Source organism: Varroa jacobsoni, unplaced genomic scaffold (assembly GCF_002532875.2).
Source record: "Varroa jacobsoni isolate VJ856 unplaced genomic scaffold, vjacob_1.0 scaffold_1302, whole genome shotgun sequence".
NCBI classification, from domain to species: domain Eukaryota; kingdom Metazoa; phylum Arthropoda; class Arachnida; order Mesostigmata; family Varroidae; genus Varroa; species Varroa jacobsoni.
Genome location: NW_019214204.1, coordinates 66,267 through 82,676, shown reverse-complemented (window position 1 = coordinate 82,676; position 16,410 = coordinate 66,267). Strand labels below are relative to the sequence as shown.

The following is a 16,410-nucleotide window of genomic DNA, read 5'->3' as shown; positions in this document are numbered from 1 at the left end:
TTCGACGCACTTGCGGGATTGATAGGCTTGTAAACAGGGTAAAAGGAAAGACGCATTCAGAGTACAATAGAGCGCCTAGCGCAATATGGCCTAGAGCGGCGTTTTTCTTTTTTATTTTCATTCTTAATATATTATTATTGGCATGATTTATTTCTATGTGAACAAATGCTCAGCATAACCCCTCTGATTATTAATATAATAAATAATAATATAATAATAATAATAGGAAGAATAGAACAGCTGAGACGAATGATATGAAATATAACCAGATGTAGGTTATAAATTCAGGTAATAACGAAGTGCTTCGACAAATGGTTCTCGGTCTATTTAAACAAACGCGAGGTAAAGTCACATAATCCCAAAAGGGGGTATCAGTGATGGTAGATGATTAAGCCTTGCTGTACGTAGCGTGTGGTGATGAAATTAACTGTGGTTGCTTCACGCCTTGGGTACGCACCGGTGCCAGGAAATCGGTAAGTAGCCGCCGTTATGGCTAGTGCATTTCAATGAAAATTGATGTGGTAGAATAACGGATCGGAACAATACGAGTTGTTGAAAACAAATGAGTTCAACACTTACGCCATTAAAAGATGCTAGCGCTTTTAACACGTAAGGCAAGCACTTGCAACGAAGTGATTTTGTCATTTTTTTATTATGCCGTGTTACTACGTGAATAGCATTCGTGAAAGACGGGAATCTGCCCAGTGAGTGGATAGCATCTTGTAGCAAGTGTGGGGGGTGTACTGTAGCTATTTAAGAAGACATTTTCAAAGGCGTGGTATCGATCTTAGGTGCCTGATTTTGATATTCATTCATAACATGGTAAATAAATATTCTGACCTTCACCTTATCTGCCATAAAGCATATTTTTGTTATCGTAATATTAAGCTTGCCGTTTCTAAAGGCTAAAAGGTATGTATTGACATATCATACAGTTGTCCAAGGTATGCCAGTGTTTTGTTACGTAATAGCTAAAACTAACTAGCATAGGCTGAGTCTATTGCGTATTTTCCTTTTGGGAAATTTTAATACATGCATGAAGGAGAGGAACACTTCCGTGTTGACGTATTTGCAGTGTAAAAACTGTGTAAAAATATTGCGATGCAAACGTAAAAATAGAGACAATGTTATTTTCTAAATAATGTTTGTTTTTTTTTGACTGTATTGACCAAGGGGGACGGGAAGGGTAATCGTCAACGAAGAAAAACATTGATCATTCATGTAGACTTCTTTCTACGACATTCTACGATAAATTATTTACTTCTAGTGGTGTCGATCCTTATGCAGTACGAGTATATTTCTTAGGAGTGGATTATTTCTCATGAAACTTAGGTGGTTACTGCAGACACGCTTACATGAATAGTCTCCCTTTTACCCAGGCTTACACTCGAAACCATATACGGTGTGGTACAGGCCATATGACTGTTATACAGCTCCTAAGTCGTTCAGTACGTAATTCTTTCAGATATCTTCGTAGTTAGCTATAGATTTACACGATGTATAATCAAGAGTGCACTCAGCGCTTGCAACACAATCTTGTTGAGTATTGCATTGTGTTGACCGGCTAATTCAGCTCTGCGCAGTCAAGTTCAGGCACTGAGCTGAATAAATATCTGCAGTATATCGTCTGTCCCTAGGTCAAAAGATTACTGAACGTTTCTTGATGTAATACGTACCTTCCATGTCCAGGTTTCGTTTGTTGCAAATTCTCAAGTATATGCGGGAATGACTCAAATTGTTTCCCGTCATACCGTTCCATATTTTGGACCCCGTCTATCCGTCCGTTTTTCACTAGACTGTCGACGAGTGTTTCTACCCACCCCGCATACCCACATTTATTCATGACTGGCATAAGTAATAGAGCATGCTAATAAAGTTTTCCTGATCCAACTGTTTCACCTAATACGATTAGGTTCAGTAGTTTCTTTTGGGGTAATCACACAAAGTTAAATAGTTATGTTCTAATTTCATTCTAATTTATGCATTCGCTCTTGTCCGTTAGTGACCAGAATGCCGTTTTTTTTTTCGCAAAAAAACGGAGCATACGCCAATGTCTAAGAATGAGATTGGGAAATAAACGAGCCATGTCGTCTGCTTAAGACTGCGGCGCGGTGAATTGGTACGGACTGAAGAGCGAGACGTCAAAGAACGAGATGTCGTGCAAGTTATCGATTGCATGTTTTAACGACCAATTCAATGTACCTATTCGGAGGTCTACCTAAGGCATTAAATCGAACCGTTACTGTGTGGTTGTACAGGCGCCTCGAATATCGATACGGTCCGTCGTGGATTATTCTACGGTAATACTATGTCGATAATTTACGATATTTTTTATTAAAAGTAATATTTACTGGATAAACGGCGCACGCGACAGGTGAGCACGTTCTCAACATCAGTCAAAATGAACGTCAGTAACAGATACATATGAAACACAGATGCATACATGTATTCGTGTAAGTTCGTGCATTTCGGGTATCATTAGTGCACAAGGATATTTCCAGAACTCAGTAAGTGGAAATCGTATCGCTGGTGTACCGTTCAAAAGCGAGTTGAATAGTCTTCATAGCTTACAATGCAAGCAGTCGTAAGTATCTAATTGGTCTTTCAGTTGTGTTTAGGTCATAACCTTTGCCTAGGACATAATATTTATAGCATTGTGCAGTGTAGAGGCATATTAGATTTCCAACGATTTGGCTAAAGTTATCAACCGTCGTTAATCTCAGGGGCTCTTGGATCTCCACATAAATCCAACAAAAAATGATTAAGATTAAGGGAGGCTGGACTTTCTTCGTAAACTGTTGTTTTTTTGCTTTCCGCGTTTCAAGCATACTCACATTGCGTCGTTTCACGGGACATCATCATCACCATATAGTTCCCATCCTGTTTTTATTGCTTTTATTGATCCATGCTGTGATTATCGTACCGTGTATTTCGGACAAAACATCTGTAAGCCGATCAATCGCCGAAGAAAAGTGGACTGGCAAGTACTCCAGCCAATTTCGGCACTTGAAGAAGCATTTTGGAAAACGAATGTATACACAAGTCGTCCATTTGTAATAAAAAAATCACTTGGCGTTTATTTGAAGATTTCCACAACATGAATCTTCCTCGTTTAGGACGAGGGATTATGTGGGTGGCTAAAGGACATACCCAGTTCATTCCAAATATTTTCGTTTCCAAGCCAACATTTTATTTTTTAACAAGACGCTTTTAAACATTTGTTTTAATAAACTAACACAGGAATAGATGAGGTGCAGTAATCTCTAAAGTTTTTATGAGGTCAAAATCAAATGACATAACATGATGCTTGCACAAACATTAGTCCACGACTATTGATGATATATCACTTGAAACGAACTTCCCATTTTATAGCGACGACCGCAGCTGCAATTCAACGAATCACGATGGCTGATCATGTGCGAACATTATTGTTCGCTGTTTTGTCAAGGAACGGGGACCGGCCTCTGACGCTTGCACAGCTCGAGGCAGAGTACAAGGAGCTCGAGGGAAAGTTTATACCGGCGGAGGAACTGGGATATGCGAACGCTCTATCACTCTTGCAGAGCATGGATAACGTGCACGTGTTTCAAACAAACGGTCGGACTTTTGTTAAGGCTGAGGACTGCGCTGACACTCGACACGTCGTCCAGCTAATAAATGCCCAAAAGAAAAATCCCGTTAAACAGGTACAGCACTAGAAATTCTTGATAATATGTACGATGTGGGTAATAGTAGAGTAGCAAGGCATGCGATCATACAGTACGTGTTACTGAGCTGAGAAATGACAGAATCGTTGATAAATTCATAGCACTGTGTTCAGCCATTTGCGAGAAATTAATAGAATTGAACAACACTGAATAGCTATAATCATTTGCTTGCCATGAACAACGTGTCGCGCAAAGCGTGAGAGTCGGCAAAAAAGAATGGACCTTTACCCTACTTTTTTGTTTTTTTCTGTAGTCACCTTGGACTATCCCGCGAAACGTGGAAGATAACATATTGACGATAATTGCGGTTAGCCCAAATGAATGCTTAATGCTTTCGCAGCTGATGAGCCAATACATTCACTTCTATCAGACCAAGCTACCGGCACCCCGTGGCCATCTACTCGCTTGGCTTGCTACCGCAACAAAATTCGTGGTGACGAATGATACTGGAAAAAGCCACGTCCTTCAGCCGATACCCGACGTCGACGTTAAACCGTTTCGATTTATGGGGCAGCGACTTCAGGCTCAGATGTCACGGATACAGCATCGGCCGCCTCCACAGTCGACAGTAGCCCCAAGAATTATGCCAGCACGTCTGCAACGAAAAAAGACAGACTGGCCAATCACTCCTCGATTACCCTCAGTCGATCAAAATACGACAGAACCTGAAAAAGAACTGACGATAGCGATCCAGAAGCCTATAGACAACAAAACCGTCACGCTAAGCCCGCCTGCGGCTAAAAAGGAAGTCGACAAAGAGCCAAAGACAACTGTACCCTCGTTTGATAAAGCGTTTTATACTGATGCAAGTACAGAAGATGGAAATTCCTGTCCTCCTTTGGCTCCCTCAGTCCAAAATGAGCCATCAGATCCCCCAACAAAACCACAACGTCCCTACATGGTACGTCCCGCGTGCTTCGAACATGCTAGGCTAGAAACAGAAGAGAACCGAGAGCAGCTTCATAATAGACAGCTGCCTAAAACGTCGCGACCAGAGAGCACATGCTTTTCTACGAACCCACTGGCATCAGTGCCATCATCGTGCAACATTACCGTGACCTTGCCCACTTCAACCCAGCCACTTAACGCTTCATGTGATTTTTCAAGACGAACTTCTAGTTTAGTTGCCAACACAGTTCGTCGTGAGGTAGTTCGCGCCGTTTCACTAAATGAAAGGTTGGGTCGTCTGAAACTCGATTCATCCGCAGAAGGTTCCATGGAGAGTAAAGGTGATTTAACAGATGAAGCAAGTGTTTCCATTGAGCAAACTCAAATGTGGCCTATCAATCCCCTGTATAGTGCTGAGACCTCTATTAACAAAGAATGGCAAAATCATTCTCAACCTCCCGCAGTTATATCTGGTAAACCAAGCGATAACGTTTTACCGAGCGTGCCAAATGATTTGGTTGCCTCCACATCAACAGGGACACAGCCCGATACGCTTCCGCAGTGGATTGTTGACTGGGCAATAAAGTCTAAAGTAGCCCTTAGTAGTACCCACCTAGCGCAGCAGATAAACCCAACCAGATGTTTGATAGGCACAACATCTGACCCAGACGGTGGCGCTGTAGTAGAACAGGTTGAGTCGGTGCTTTCTTCTACTCCAGCTTCTCTGATAAACCTAGTAACTTCGTTATCTTTATCTTCGACAAGTTCTACAGTTTCGAAACCTGCAAATGTGAGCAGTGATCCGCCGTCCCTAGTATTTAGAGTTGATTGCACAGAGCAGGTTGCTCATGAGGAAGATGCCCGACCCGTGAAACAGATGCTCGATGTCCCACTTGCACAAGTCGAAAAAGGGCAGCTAGAGCAGGTTGCTCATGAGGAAGATGCCCGACCCGTGAAACAGATGCTCGATGTCCCACTTGCACAAGTCGAAAAAGGGCAGCTAGTTTTGTCACATAGTAATAAGCCTGTGCAAGAAATATTAGGGCTTTCGCTTGAGAAATTCCTCAATCTAGTTTCTCTCTTGCGAGAAAATCCGCCAGTGCCCGAAACACTTATAGCCGACTTATACTGGGCAGCCTACAACGAGGAGCTCTTTAGTAAAGATAGTTGTGATGAACTTATTAAGTCTTTGATAGATCAGGGGGTTCTAGTTATTGAACTGGGTGCCACCGTAACTATAGCGGCACACATGCTACCCGCAGCAGGATACCTCATGAGAGTGAAATTGAAACAAGATGTACTTCTACACTTAGAGAAGGCGTATGGCAAAGTGGAAGGCTCAGACAGCTTTGGGTTTAAGCTAATACCAATAAGAAAGTGCGTTGATGTGTCAGCCTTAATACGTGTAAACGACGAAGTCTTGCAGGATCAACCCTACATCTGTATGTAATCCCTCGTACTCATAAGTTTTTGTATTTTGTGAACATGTATTAAATGTATTAAATCTTCTATGCTCACTATTGTGAAGCTTAGGCAACCGATCTGCTAGAGTCGGGATTTTTTTTAGGTGGCTCTTAAAACTTTATGCTTTGAATACATTGATGTAGGACTTTACTTTGCTTTTCTAAAATATTCATATCGGTGTGCCCGTGAGCATTGTTCAACTCTGCGCAGGCGTTTATCGAGATAATTTTTGAAAACAATTTAGCGTGTTCTACATTTGCTGCATTAGTGCCGTATGATCGTTGTTAGCATAAGAATAGCTTTTTCCTCTAGCGACTTCAGGCTTTTCATGCTTTATTACTATCCGGTGGAAACGTCCTCCACTTTGTAAAAACACATCGGGGAGGCATTTTCAGTCAGCTGAAATTGGTTGTCGTTTGTTAAAAGCTTAAGAGAATATTTAATTTAAGCTACTAAATTAATAAGCTACTAACAGCTGACACAAAACTCAAGAATAAAAATGCAGCTTCCAAATAAACAACACTAGAATATTTGTGAATTCCAGGTGTGAAACAGAACCAGCAAGACGTCGTTGTCGCTATACAACGCGTTAGTTCTCCTGCAGCAACTGGTTGCTTTTGGCAAGTACGCACCGAGGCTGGGGCTTACAAAATTGTGCATGAGAAGTTCTTGTTTAAGCTCGAGGGCAGTGGTATCGTGGCTCCTGCAGATCCACTGAACGCTTGGGCTGCTGGAAAAAGACCTGCAAATGGAGATACTGTTTCTGTGAAGGTAAAATCAAGTTTTCATCGAACTGCGTACGACGTGTTGTCGTGCTTCTACTAAATGTATTTGCTGTATGCACACATGACATTAACGTAATCTAATATTTTATGCAATTGAACTAATGATAGACGATATTTGCTCATTCCTACATAACAAAAATTCGTTGCATTACACGACACCGATGTATGGTCTACTTATAAAAAAAAATGCCAATCAGCATAGATATGTTCTACAGCTGCCAAGTGTAGCAGGGATTCATTATTCATCCATTAACTACATAACTTTACATGATATTGCACACCTTTGTAACCGCCATGCGCCGTGACCTCTTCATATGTCCATCAGATATTGAAGCGTACCGCTAACGGACTCGCGATTTGTTGTCTTGCCGGCGAACAATTGTACTCGGTATATGTGCTTCGCAATCCACCCTCAACATCGCTAATCCCGGTTAGTGTTTTGCGCTGGGGCGGCCAATCTTACCTGCTGGACTTCAGCGCGACTGCGCTTGGCGTTGAAACCCAAGGCAGAATTCCCCTTCGGTGTATGAAGTACGCCGACGTCCTCATCGAGTTTATCGGACGGCATGGCATCAGCCCTAATTCATACGTCGTGAGCGTACTTGATGTGATCGAAGTACTCGCACAGCGAGGAGTAGATGAGGGTCTCATTACAGATTTGATTCGCGTATAGGTAATGAATAGATTATTATCGCTAGTTTCGTTGCGTGTTTCTAAAATGTAGCAAAGTTTAGGTAAAAATGAATTATTGAAAATCGCTAAGCCGTGTCCTTTGTTTACAGTAACTAATAGACGAATAAAATAAATGGTTCATATAGCTTTTGTTATACATCATAGATACATGTTACACATCACATGCAAGAAAAGCATGTACGTATTTGCGTTTAAATGATGATGGTGCAATTTATCTAACCATATAGAAACGTATTGTAGCGGTTATAAAAATAAAAAATTTGTGTAAATAAGCCATGATGATGATGATGATGATGATGATGATGATGTAATTTATCTAACCATATAGAAACGTGCTGTAGTGATTATAAAAATAAATGAATATTGTGTAATTTAAGCCATGATCATTAAAAATTTCTTCTCATTTATTAATAAATAACCAGGGTGACTGACATATATTCAAATTCCTAACCCGTGTGCATATCCAAAATTTATTTTATGATTACTGGCATTTTTCTTCGATCGAATTTTCATTATTATACATGGGTAGCTTCTATATTCCGTACCAAAACCTAGTGATACAATTCCTATAGTAACTGCTAATTCCTATTCATACTGTGTGTGTGTGTGTGTGTGGATCCTTGAAAGTGTTATTCTTTGCAGTTCAACCGCTTCCAGAAGATTTGCAAGCGGTTGAACTGACCGCTTTCGCAAAGGTAAGATGCCCTTTTTCACGTTCTACACATCATCTGGATTGGAGTATTGGTTTTGAAATAAGTTGTGATGATGGTATTCTTACTGATCACCGATGAGGCTCAAGCGCTTTTCCTCGTTGATTTGTGTGTACGACGGGTACTATATATAAAGTACCCTTAGCGGGCCAAGAGGTACTTTTCTTAACATTTAAACGGTCACGTTTGGTGATTTGGAGGACAGCGTAGTGAGGAATCATATCAACCGTGTTCTCCTACTGCATTGGCGATCTGTACAATTTTGCCAACGTACGTATGGTATATTCCTGAATGTATCAAATTTTTAATGTTTTAGTCTACCAGTTAAAAGCTGCTCTTCCCATCACATACAGGCGCCACTTCTAAATAAATGTTTCTCGGATTAGAAACAATGCCAAAATTCGGGGTGCTTTAATAACAACATTAAAAAAGTGTTGCACCACTACTCCAACTTTATTATTCAATAAAGGTTTCATCTGCGTATTTGGATTTATTTTAATGATCTCCTAAGAAACACCAGCAAAATAGCCAAAAAAACAGAAACGCCTCGAAAGATAAGCATCGTAATTGCAAGCAAGAAATCACATGACTGAAAAGAACCTTGCATGCCAATATTACGTCGTCGCGACCGTCAGTTTGTTGAAACATGGGCGCTTATAGCACAGAGAATTACAGCTGTTAATTTTAGTAAGTTACACTGTTTTAAACAGTGTAACTTACAGCCACATTTCCTACTACAAAATTTCCGGAATGTTTCCGAGAAACACAAACAAAAGCTGCAGTAGACGAACAATGACATTTATGTAGGAGTAATGTGCTAAAAACCGAAAATAAAATGTACATATAGAAGGCTTCATATCATGTCAAGTAATAAAAAAAAAAACTAAACTAAAAATGCAATTTCTCCGCAATGACATTAGATATTTGCTGATTTAGAAAACAAACGCTTTGATTTTATTCTCTGTAATGTATTAGAGTAAAATGACATTTCGCAGCTACCTTAAGCTTATCGCGAGCCTAACACAAGCTACATCGGCCATTTCCTCATTGATGCAAAACGCTGAACTGTAGGCTTTCGTAAAAATGATAAATTACGTTTACCGCCAAATGAGTGTATGTAGATCCATAGAATGACAACAGGCATGAATTTTAGCTGAGTTCGTAACGCAAATGATATAGCACCACTATAGTAATATCATCTTTCATGTTGCAACATACCACAAGCATATCCATTAATATTCTCTTTTTGAAGCTTGAACGAAAGTCGTCTTTTAACAAATATTTCATCTTCTCAGTCAGTTTTCTTCATCTTCTGTTGACCATGAGTCTTCATCATCCTCGTCTTCACTCTGTATTTCTTTCAAGTCTTCAAGAAGTTCTTCAATATGGTTCATCATACCCTCATCATCGCATCCATATGCGGAACCTACCTACATACGAACATAAATTTATGTGGGGGTAATTAAATAAGGTCGTTGTGATAGCTTAGTAGGTAAGGTATCTGCCTGCTAATCTTAGGGGCACGATGTGGTCTAGGTTTGAATTCGGGTACAGACAAGCTTTATCTCGCGCTGAGCGTCACTGGTCTAATGGAACGCCTAACGTCGATAACAAACGTAAAACTCGAAATATAGTGGTAGAGTAAGCAAGAAAATTATTCCATGCGTATCACTGGTTATCGATGTATAGTGATTCCTCAATTAAAACTAACGCAGCTTTTCATACTCCGCACCTCAAAACTGAATTGTAAGTTGGTCAATTCGTTTCGTCAAGCACAAATTATTTTCACCATATAAAATTGGAAATTGACGAGTAAAAGTAAGCAAAGCAAGAGTCTTTTTGTCAAAAATTAGATTTGCCCACTTACCAGTGAACTACTACACACTAGTTAGATGATTAGAGTCACACTAATCATATTAAAATAAAATGCTTTTACCATGAAATACATTGTTGTATGGTTACTGAAATTTGTTGGTCATGACTTTTATCAGCAGTGAGGTACCACTTTTTAAACCGTAATTTATGGTGAATAATTAATAAGGTGATTTTTTCAACAAACCTTGCTGGCCTTCTTGAGATAGAATTTGGCGGTTGGAAGATAGTGATCCATTCTAAGGAAATTTGTCCATCCAAGCAGATACCACACATCGACGCAATTCTCGTCTTCCAACACGAGCCCATCAAGTATAGTGGTCGCTTCTGTAAACAGCTCCAAGTCTAGCAAAAGCTTTACAGCAGACAGACGAACGTTGAATGGCGGTACCTGCTTGAGCCAAGAAAGCCGAATTCATTTTATTAGGATGAGTAACTCAAAAAACGAACACTTATTTGTTTCTACTAGTTTACTTGAATTAGTGGATTTGTTATATTACGGCGCCACTACTTATCATCGCTTGCTGCAAAAAACGTATTCATCGGACGAAAACTGCTTAGTATGTTTGGAAGAAAAAAAATAACTTTGTTTCCACCAATGGCGAATTATGCAAACGCTAGATGTCCTCTTACTTATTACTTATGACAACAAATTTCGAAAATAAATGATATAAATAAAAGGGCAAACTCGCATCTATGGTGTGACCATGTACAACTCATCTAATAGCGACGGGCTCTCTCTTACCTCATCAGCGTCTTCAAGGCCGCCTTCTACGGACCTTTCGAAGGCAGGAAGCCACATGTCAAGAGATCGTTTTATCTCACGTGTAGCGTCTTCAAATTCTCCTTTAATCAAATGGTACGACGCCTTTGCCTGAACGGCCTCTGGATTTGACGGATCCAGTTCAAGTGCCTTTTCTATTGATGCAACAACTCTTTCCTCGGCGTTAGGCTCATCACATAAATCTGCCGGTACGATCAAATAGATTATGAAGAAGAAAAACATGCCAAATAACAGCCTGAACTAAAAAATATTATTAACAGCCCTTACAATTCATACCTTTCTCAATAATAAAGTGCGGGAGTAAAGTAATGAAATATACTCACCGCGTTTCTACATTTATTATACCTCTGTAATTTTGTATAATTTTAAAATTAACAAAAATTTTAGTTTTTACCAAAATGGAAACCAATATTCTAAGTGAATTTTCAGCTCATCGATGAATGCTTAATTCTTTACCTGTGGTAAATAATTCCGAAATGCAAACATACGCATTTGAAAGCTTTCTGCTCGTGAATTTCCTTGCATTGTTCGTGTTTTCGGAAGCCCCTCCTTCCATATCTTCATCCATGGCGACGGGTTCGCTGGCTAATTCACGTTCCAACAGTTCTAAAACAGATGTTCGTATAAACCATTATCAATTGTGCATGAATATACAATCAAAGAATCTTATATAACCTGTACAACGTACCGACTAAACTGTATACCACGTTCATCGTTGCTATGTTACTGAATTGATATTATAATTAGGAATACAAATCGATAACTGTGCAATAATCATAATAGTAGACAATCCACTCACCGACAGCTTTTTCTAGACAACAAAGGCTGTCTTTGCCTTCTTCAAGTTCTCCGAGGGTCAGCCATTTTTCTGGCTGAGAATCTGGCGCCAACTCACAGCTTTGTTTCAGATACTTAGCAAAAACCAAGTTCAATTTTAACACGTAATTTTAAGTCAGTTAACACGAGCATACTATAAATTATAAAAAAATTTGCAACCCTAGCACTAATAATTTTTCACTAGTATCTATAACGGCAATAAGGATTACTATAGGAAACGTGTTATATACATTACATGCAACAAAAGCAATCTATGAAGCCTAACAATGTTGATCTTCTGTTCACATTTGTTAGGATTGTAGAAATCCTTTAGACATCGTAGTACATCGGTTATGAAGCACATTAGCCTGCTGCAGTGGAGGAAGTGCATATACAGACTGTGTCTGATAAAACAAAAGACGATGCAAAATTCATTCCTTTTATGTTTGCGTTACGAAGTTCAAGTGAAAAATATGCGTAAGTAGTTCATAAGGAAAACTATGATCAGATCGCCAACATGATCCGGACGGCTCGGCTGAGAAATAGACACATACGACCTGGTACGAAGCCGCTAACTAAAATTCGTCGGATCATGTTACCAGAGTAATTTAAAACATTCCGTCATGGTTAAAGGGTCCTCTAGAATCCTTTGATATTTGAAGCAAGCTTAATAAAACAACGTGTGGCATTCGTACAGTAAACTAAGTATCAACGATCTATCGCTATTTGTCTATCTACTTGATCTATTGCCAATGAATGCATAGACAGTTGTAATAAAGTATCAGTGATTATTAGATACCTGTTTAGCCTCTTGTGGTCGCGCCAACTCTAAAAGGCAACTGGCCGTACGGAACATGACATTCGGATTAGCTTTTTTTTTGAGGGATGCAATAAAATGTTTGTGGGCTGCGCTTAACTGACCTTGCTCAAAAAACTGCTTGCCGATTTCGTCTAACTCCTCTGCCGATTTTCCATAAACCTCAGATTCATGCCTCAATTCCACCTGTTTCCTTCTAGCTACTTTCTGAAACTTTCGTGCCTGTGTGGCTATACTTGTTCTCTCCATCGTCAGAAGTGCTTATGGAGAGCGAGGCCCAACTTCTAACCTTCTGTCACACCGGCAAGCCTGTATTTGTCAAGATAACACCACAGGACCACTTATTTAGTACTCTCGCAAACTTTTGCTCGAAAAATACAGACAGTTCGCTCGTTTTTACCAGCTCTAACGTTGCTGTTGTCGAAACAGCGATCCCTGAATAACACCAAAACATGATCACGTGGTCCTCGACAGAGGCAGCGAATGGCGCCGAATTTCAAATAATTGGATATTCTTATAAACTCTGCTGTCCAATTACCTGCTTGTATATCTAATCGTTCTGCTTTTGGGCGACGTGGTAAAAGCTAGACTTCCGTGCGCTGTCATATGATTTTGATGTCATCATGGCCAGCTAATGTTCGGTGAAGCGGCGCCCCCTGGTGGTCTGAGCAGGTACTTTTCGCAATGCGTTGTGTGAGTGTTCAGACTGACGTTGTGTAAGAGATTGCGCTTGTTTGTGTGCGGCGTCTGTCGCTCCGTCTGTCTGTGCGCCTCGTCAGTAAATCGTAGATGTGAGTGAATGGGCGAGTGAGTCAGTAATGACAGCGGGGAGCGTTTGCGGAGCACTCAAGCTTTGCTGTACTGGCCCATAAAGGTGCAGTGCACTGTCAGAAGACCGGACGGAACGAGTCTGCGAGGCTAACCGTCATCACGGCCATAGTGGAGTTGCGTGTTACCAGTGATACCAGCGGCTGGCGCTGCTGGAGCAGGTCTGGCAGAAAACAAGTTACCACTGTAATATAGCTAAAGCTGAGGGCGGTGTCAGTAGCAGTGTGAGTCCCGGAAACAACCATCACTTAACTGTGCTTCACTGTACTCACTGTAGACCCATTTATTTTTGTGTTTTACATGGTAGGGCAGCCAAAGCGGCAAAGAGCAACGCAACGATGGCCAAAACGAAGAAATAAGTGATTCGTGACGAGGTGTATCTGTAATGCAGTAAACTAGCTAGGGGAGAAAGGTGAAGAAGTTACGTGTCAGCATGAAAAACTAGATCAATGTAAAAGTAGTGGACAATAATAAGAACGCATTGGATAACTATTGTGACGAACTATTTATGTGAATCGATGAAAATAATAGCAACAGAACGTTCAGCACAAATTACTTTGATAAAAAGTAGAAACGTTCCTTTAAGAATAGAGGACCAACAAAGTTATCCACGGAAGTAGAAGAGCTTCAAGAAACGAATAGAGTGAAAATGGCGGTGTTACTGTCGCGGTTTCAGAAATGGATTGTCCACATTGTGGTTCTGCTATGTGGCCTCTCGTTAATTTCACTCCAAAGTGGCCTGTTACCAGGACCTAACGTCTGTATAAAGACGGTTACGAAGCGTCACAATGTTAGCCGGGCGGTCAAAGTTCCCTATGAAGTAAAAACGTACACGTTCTGCGTGCGCATTCGTTGCGACAAGACTCGAACCGAATATTTTGTCTCGTACCGCACGGTAAATAACTCAGATTTAGGCACATCCTAATATTATATATTACATCGCTTATACAATAAATACAAGCCTGTTACAAGTTGTCTTAACCTATTTGACTCACGCTTTCAACAGGAGAAAGTCATAGCACTTTTTAGTATTTGAATGTGTGTTGGCAACGTAATTAATGATTTCTGGTCGAAAATGTGCTTGTAGTTGTGCTACCCTCAGCACAAAACAAAAGAATTGATCAAACCTCACCCCGAGAACGTCTTTTTGGCATTTATTGTATTTTCAACGTTTCGTTGCACCGCGGGTTCGTTCCGCTACCGTAATTCGACCTGAGGCCGAAATAGAACCTGCATTTCTTTCGCCACGTCAAACTTGTAATGGCATATATCCAGCTATCTTGCATTAGGCGTATTGGTAGCAGCTAGAACGTAAAAAGTCTTAATCATAAAATCGGTAAAATCGTGACTTTTGTGCCATGGTTGTTTATTTTATAGTCAGCTATGTGCATACGTGTCCATACAAGAGGAAGCGAAAAAATCGAATGGGAATCTTGGCGCACTGTGGGAGCAGCAACCGGAAGATCGTCTTTGAACTATGTCCATCTGACTAGTCAGGAGACCAGCATGCTTACTACTCGTTGAAATAGTCGGTGATTATGAACGCACTGTTTTTGCTCAAGTACTGGTAAGGAGTGCGACTAAAAAATCACAAAGATAACAGTCTTGCCCGTGCCGTAGTGCTCATAGATGCCTTTGATCATGATCTCATGATGCCTTTAATTTGCGCGAGTTATGACCTCAACTGTATGTGCTTCTTGCCTTGCTATTTAATTACGTCGGCATTATAAAATTCAAACAAAGACAGTTGACCAGCTTACAGCCCTAAGAACAGAAAAAAACCTAATCGTTACTAAAAAAACAAAGACCATCTTAGAATTATCCGTGCTAGACATGCGCCTAAAAAAATTCGAAGCTGGCCTATGCCGTCGACAGGCGCAGATAGATCCACATCAACACTTACTGTTAATTACGTTGCATTTATTCACTAGAAGAAAACTAGTTGCCACATATGAGGTCAACATTTCTCAAAAGAAACACAAAACCTCTTTTCTAAACAGTTATCTAATTTTTAGTATTCGACAGTTCGACTAATGGCCTATAGATTGCGGACAACAAATGGGCCATTGTAGAACAACCATGCAACGTATGTACATATAATGCCGACTCAGATATATATCTAGTACAGGAATCCACTAGCGATTTTTCTTTGAGGAACGAATAAAAAGCTTGAGCGTTAACGGTGTCAGTATCGAAACTTGTCCGCTTGTATTTGCCTTATGGTCGAAGTGACCGCAAATACATACGCAGGAAGATAGCAAAAGCCAAATGAGACGCGGTAACCAAGCATGGAACAGTTTAGAACAAAGTGAGTGAATGGGCTTGCTAACTCTGTATGATGTGCGCGTCGGACACTTGTTAATACGCGCTAATGTATCTCTGGCAATTGCTTCTAATAATGACGAACGAATTGTCAAGTAGAAGCGTTACTATCTAGAAACAGCTAGTGTTTTCGAAAGTAATCGTTACGAGACAGTGAAGAAATGTCATACTGTAATCGACAGCTACAACCATACTTCGGTATTAAGTTTCCTGGAGCAATCAAACGCCGACGAAGAGGCACTTCGCATAATTTCGAATCAATCCAAACAGTACAAAGACATTTCAACATAACTCTTGCGGTAAAAAGGTATCAGATTATGAGAGAATTTTTAGCTGATTAATTATTGATAATTAGCTGATTTTTCGGTTCACTTCTGCAGCAAACACCTGGCGATATCGGTGTTGTCGTTCTGTTTAGTTCTAACTAGTAACCACAATCCATGTACATATACTAACGCTCAATAATTGTTCTCAGCATAGTCATCAGGAACGAAAATAACTCTTTATCTAGATGTGCGAACCGTAAATTTGTCTATAAATTATAAAGCGGTAGTTACAGGCACGTGGACACGACTGCAATAGCATGTGGCACCAAATGAATCGGACTCAACGCGATCGACAATATACTCACTACCTCTAGCAGAACAGACAAAAAAAATTAGATTTCTGTTTTGTTGTGGACGCAACTGACTCAGATTAAACAATCTTTAGAAAGTATACATAT

The 16,410-nt window shown here is 40.3% G+C and overlaps 3 protein-coding genes across 10 annotated transcripts in view; 2 read left to right on the top strand and 1 right to left on the bottom strand.

Moving 5' to 3' along the window:
• The first annotated feature begins 68 nt into the window (after nt 1-68).
• On the top strand, nt 69-7,930 carry LOC111268584 (uncharacterized). 4 transcript variants are annotated; one of them, XM_086971749.1, is made up of 4 exons: nt 69-2,300; nt 3,373-3,686; nt 3,961-4,608; nt 6,604-6,695. In XM_086971749.1, exons 2-4 carry the CDS (start codon nt 3,405-3,407, stop codon nt 6,607-6,609), a joined length of 936 nt encoding a protein of 311 aa, XP_086827875.1. In that variant the 5' UTR covers nt 69-2,300; nt 3,373-3,404; the 3' UTR covers nt 6,610-6,695. The 4 variants fall into 4 exon arrangements, with proteins under 4 accessions (XP_086827875.1, XP_086827876.1, XP_022703383.2 ...); XM_086971750.1 differs by lacking the exon at nt 69-2,300 and adding an exon at nt 2,316-2,584; XM_022847648.2 differs by lacking the exons at nt 69-2,300; nt 3,373-3,686; nt 3,961-4,608 and adding exons at nt 4,615-6,037; nt 7,170-7,930 and having other exon boundaries at nt 6,604-6,830.
• Nucleotides 7,931-8,676: 746 nt separating this feature from the next.
• LOC111268586 (uncharacterized) lies at nt 8,677-13,154 on the bottom strand. Of its 5 annotated transcripts, XM_022847655.2 has the most exons (7): nt 13,075-13,154; nt 12,519-12,845; nt 11,703-11,814; nt 11,360-11,509; nt 10,865-11,085; nt 10,307-10,513; nt 8,677-9,677 (listed from the first exon to the last, which is right to left on the bottom strand). In XM_022847655.2, exons 2-7 carry the CDS (start codon nt 12,783-12,785, stop codon nt 9,543-9,545), a joined length of 1,092 nt encoding a protein of 363 aa, XP_022703390.1. In that variant the 5' UTR covers nt 12,786-12,845; nt 13,075-13,154; the 3' UTR covers nt 8,677-9,542. The 5 variants fall into 5 exon arrangements, with proteins under 5 accessions (XP_022703390.1, XP_022703392.1, XP_022703389.1 ...); XM_022847657.2 differs by lacking the exon at nt 13,075-13,154 and having other exon boundaries at nt 8,677-9,673; nt 12,519-13,005; XM_022847654.2 differs by lacking the exon at nt 13,075-13,154 and having other exon boundaries at nt 12,519-12,998.
• A 79-nt stretch (nt 13,155-13,233) lies between these two features.
• LOC111268583 (uncharacterized) overlaps nt 13,234-16,410 on the top strand; it is a 24,379-nt gene continuing 21,202 nt past the window's right edge. Inside the window, exon 1 of the mRNA XM_022847646.1 lies at nt 13,234-14,259. Within this exon, the coding sequence (XP_022703381.1) occupies nt 14,014-14,259 (246 nt within the window). The 5' untranslated portion in view covers nt 13,234-14,013. The remainder of the gene's footprint in view (nt 14,260-16,410) is intronic.